At 32.8% G+C, this 3,704-nt stretch overlaps 1 protein-coding gene across 1 annotated transcript; it reads right to left on the bottom strand.

Annotated features, from left to right (window-relative positions):
* Positions 1-1,569: 1,569 nt before the first annotated feature.
* LOC127855216 (uncharacterized) lies at positions 1,570-3,358 on the bottom strand. The gene is made up of 2 exons (XM_052390633.1): positions 2,849-3,358; positions 1,570-2,108 (listed from the first exon to the last, which is right to left on the bottom strand). The coding sequence occupies exons 1-2, from the start codon at positions 3,105-3,107 to the stop codon at positions 1,660-1,662; spliced, it is 708 nt and encodes a 235-aa protein (XP_052246593.1). The 5' UTR covers positions 3,108-3,358; the 3' UTR covers positions 1,570-1,659.
* Positions 3,359-3,704: the final 346 nt, after the last annotated feature.

The raw sequence follows: 3,704 nt of genomic DNA, 5'->3' as shown, positions 1-3,704 counted from the left end.
TATATTTCCTGCACTTGTTTCCAGAAACATTTTTCCACCGTAAGGATAGGCACAGATAGAGCAAATCTGGCTTTATGTCCGACGTAAGTTGTTTGTTTTGTCTTCTCATTATTATTGTGAGTGCTTAAATCTCATCCAAGACAATTATAACTCTTCAAACGAAAACCCAAGATAAGTTGTATGTTCAGGAAATAAATATTCACAAAATGGGAATCAGAATGGATATCAAACTTTCGTTGCAAACCCCCTTCTTTAAGAAACATCAAAGCTAATCGCAAATCTTCTCATTTAACAGATTAAATCCATACGTGTTTGTTTACCCATCTCAGATCAAATATGAGTGTTTTTACCAAAGCTTTGAATGGAGACAGATAGCGGATTAAAAAAAGCGAGCGAGGCCATCAGTTATTTCTACCAAAACCCAATCTAACAAGTCTGTGATTTCTTAATTAATTCAATAAAATCACACGCTGATTTACTGATTTTAATCGATTCTCTTTTGGGTAAAAAATACAATTGAATCTTAATAACCACGTTCAATAAAATCAATAATAAATTGATTGGCAGCTATGCTTTTTCCAAAATTAGATATGTTTTGTCAATCTTTTTTTTTGAATAAAGTATTTTTGACATTGCTCGTAAATATAGTAATCATTATTTAATCTGTCATCGTCGAACCACACATTATAAGTATAATACTCATCTATAAACTCAGCAATTTAGCTTTCGGTAGGGGTCAACGCAGTGACGTAACTACTTCTTGTCCTTGTGTTCGCTTGCTTATCTTCAAATATCATTTTACACGAATCGACCCGTGTTGACCCAGTTTCGCATTTACAGATATTTAAAGGAATAAAACATCGTGACACTTCACTATTTCTATTTATTTATATTTATGTCGAATTGATAGCGCGTTAGCAAGGTTTAATGATGACCAGAGATTTTCAATGTTTAATCTTGACCTAGTTTAGGTAGAGACTCAGATTCTTACAATGGGGTTGGCCTCATGACGAGGGTGATGATGACGACCGTGATGATGTTGATGATGATGATCCTTCTCCTTCTAATCAGCATCTATTCATCAACATTATAATCATTATCATCATTGTCAACGCCGCCGTTAACGTCGTTTGCATCATCTTCTCCTTCCTTTGTATTACCCTCATCAACGTCCTTCTTCTAGTCATTATCATTATCACCATCATTATCATTATAATCCGTATAATGGGATTCACCATCCTTATGGTGATCATCATTTCTTAATAATCAATATCATTATAGGAGATAGTATAGTATCCATCTTAAAAAGAATGATGAATACACACTGCTTTAACGGACGCTGGTTAAAGCTTACGGGAGCACTCTAATATGTTCAAAAAGCCTTCCGATTCGAATACAATACCACGTATTATATAATAAGACGCAAATAGCATAACTTTAGTCAATATAAAAGCCGTTGATTCGATTCACAGTAGATAAATACACAGAACCAATGATGATTGAAACGAAAGTTGACGAAAATTATCGTTTTTGAATAGAGTACACAAATAATTGTCAACAAGAAGAAACACGTGTTCTTCACTTTATTAACAGTGGGGGCGACATACCACGTGTCACCATACGGGCTGTATTCGGTTACATTTTAATGCTGACACAAACTTAACCCGCAATAGAAATATCTATTTCTTTCAAAAGAAATCCAGAGAAGAAGGAATAATGAATCCCTTGGACGTTCTCTGAAGGATACATGTTTTGCATGGCTATCACGTCGCCCTTGTCTAGGTAAAGTACAGAGCTACCAGAAGTTGTATCGGCATGGCCGTCACCACCGGCAGCCAAAAAGTTACATATAAGAATTCCATTGCGAACCAATCGAAATCCGTTGAAATGTCCGTCCAATGACATCATGGTTGACATCAAGATATACTCACCGGAAACGGGTGCAAACAATGCTCCAACATGCTGATTATATGCCGAGCCGATGTAAGTTATGACATTATCGAACAGCACGTTTTGTTCAACACCAAGGTTCGTGACTGGTTTATTCAGCGTAGCAAAGAACGTAACCAAATCAGTTTTAATTTGACGTCTCCCAGATTGTTGCCGAACTGCAAAGTAAAGAAAATATATGAGTATTAATTTAGTAGTTAACCATTACAATTCTTATAGTAATAATTCTACCAATAATTTAAATAATACTTATAATAATAAAAATAAAAATAATACAACTTAAAGCGAGATTATACGATTTTTTATACGTGTTAAATTGTAATATATTGATAAAATATGTCACAATAACACAAAATAGGCAAGACAAATTATACATTGAAGACGAATTTCATAAAATGCAGCAAAGAGAAATTAGCGCCCAAAGCCGATTGTGACGAAGATATTTCGTACATATTTTCCTACAATAACCAAAGGATTCGTTTTTTTGGTAAGTGTTCGTGTGTCGCATGAACAGATATCGTTGTAGGAATTTAAAATAACCGTAAAACATAATTTAGATTCACATCGTACATTCATGATTTACATGCTGGCAAAATCGACTGTACCGACATTTTAATTTCAGAATTACATATCTGGCTTATTTTCGCATTATTCGACACATTCTCTTCTTGACTTTTATTTTAATTTATATTAAAATATATGTTTAATAAGTTGTTTACACATTTTATATAAATTAATAAATATTTGACAAAATCGTATAATCTCGCTTTAAACTTATAATATTTCTACAAATAAAAATGATAATAATAAGAAAAAAATAATTATTATAATAACAGTAATAAGTTTAAAAAAGTAAAAAGTATTATAATCTAAATAATAAAAACGTGTAAATCACAACCATTTGGTCCGATTGTTTCATGTTTATTTGGAAATGTAAGTAGAAATCTTTTCACCATTCCGATGTCTTCAGATATTGACCTGTTAAATTGTGGATCCACGTCATTGAAACTGTCTTTGATGATGTTTGTTTTTGATAAACTCAAAACCGTTTTATATTGATTAACTTCTTCTAATGTGTGACCACCTTGGAGAAACGATTTTACATTTTTGGCACATTTCGAAAACGATTTCTTGAGTTGCTTATTTACACGCTGCATATGTCCCACGACTTTGTTTAGATTGTTTATGTTTTCCTCATGTTGTTTAAGAGTTTGTTGTAATCCATGAATTTCCGTGTCTTTTCGTCCATTCTTTTTTAAGCATGTTTAAGACCTCATCCTTTTCATCCATCCGCTCAAGTAGTTGTCTTAGCAGGTCATGATCAAGATCATTGCTTCTCCGTTCCGCGTTTATCCGAATGGCGTAAACAGTTATTACAACCACCAGTAACAGACACAGACCTTTAAGGGGCCACATGGTGCAGGACACTGAGGATCGACATGTTCTAACTTAACGCATGCATTATTCATGATAAGAAAGATAAAATATTGCTTTAATCACACAGAGTTAAATTTCTGGTGTGAATGTTCTATTATAGCGAGGGCGCAACGGAAAATGTTGTAACTCATTTTTATCAATTATATTTTAATTTTTAATGTTTTAAATGATAAGAAATACCAAATCGATGATAGTAGATGATTAAATTGAATAATAATTATATCAGAACTTTTATAGATTAATCAGATATGAATGTGTTGCTCTTTATAATCACAACATTTTCAGCTTAATTATGTTATAATTTAAGTAACCAAAAG

The sequence above is a fragment of the Dreissena polymorpha genome, chromosome 13 (genome assembly GCF_020536995.1).
Source record: "Dreissena polymorpha isolate Duluth1 chromosome 13, UMN_Dpol_1.0, whole genome shotgun sequence".
NCBI classification, from domain to species: Eukaryota; Metazoa; Mollusca; class Bivalvia; order Myida; family Dreissenidae; genus Dreissena; species Dreissena polymorpha.
The sequence above is the reverse complement of the archived record's forward strand: the minus strand, read 5'-3'. Positions and strand labels throughout refer to the sequence as shown.

Excerpts from the sequence above, each read along its gene's own strand:
- LOC127855216 (XM_052390633.1), bottom strand. The coding sequence starts at position 3,107 with ATGCAGCGTGTAAATAAGCAACTCAAGAAATCGTTTTCGAAATGTGCC. Across the intron at positions 2,109-2,848 it reads TGAAACAATCGGACCAAATG|TTCGGCAACAATCTGGGAGA; the intron begins GTTGTGATTTAC and ends TTTACTTTGCAG.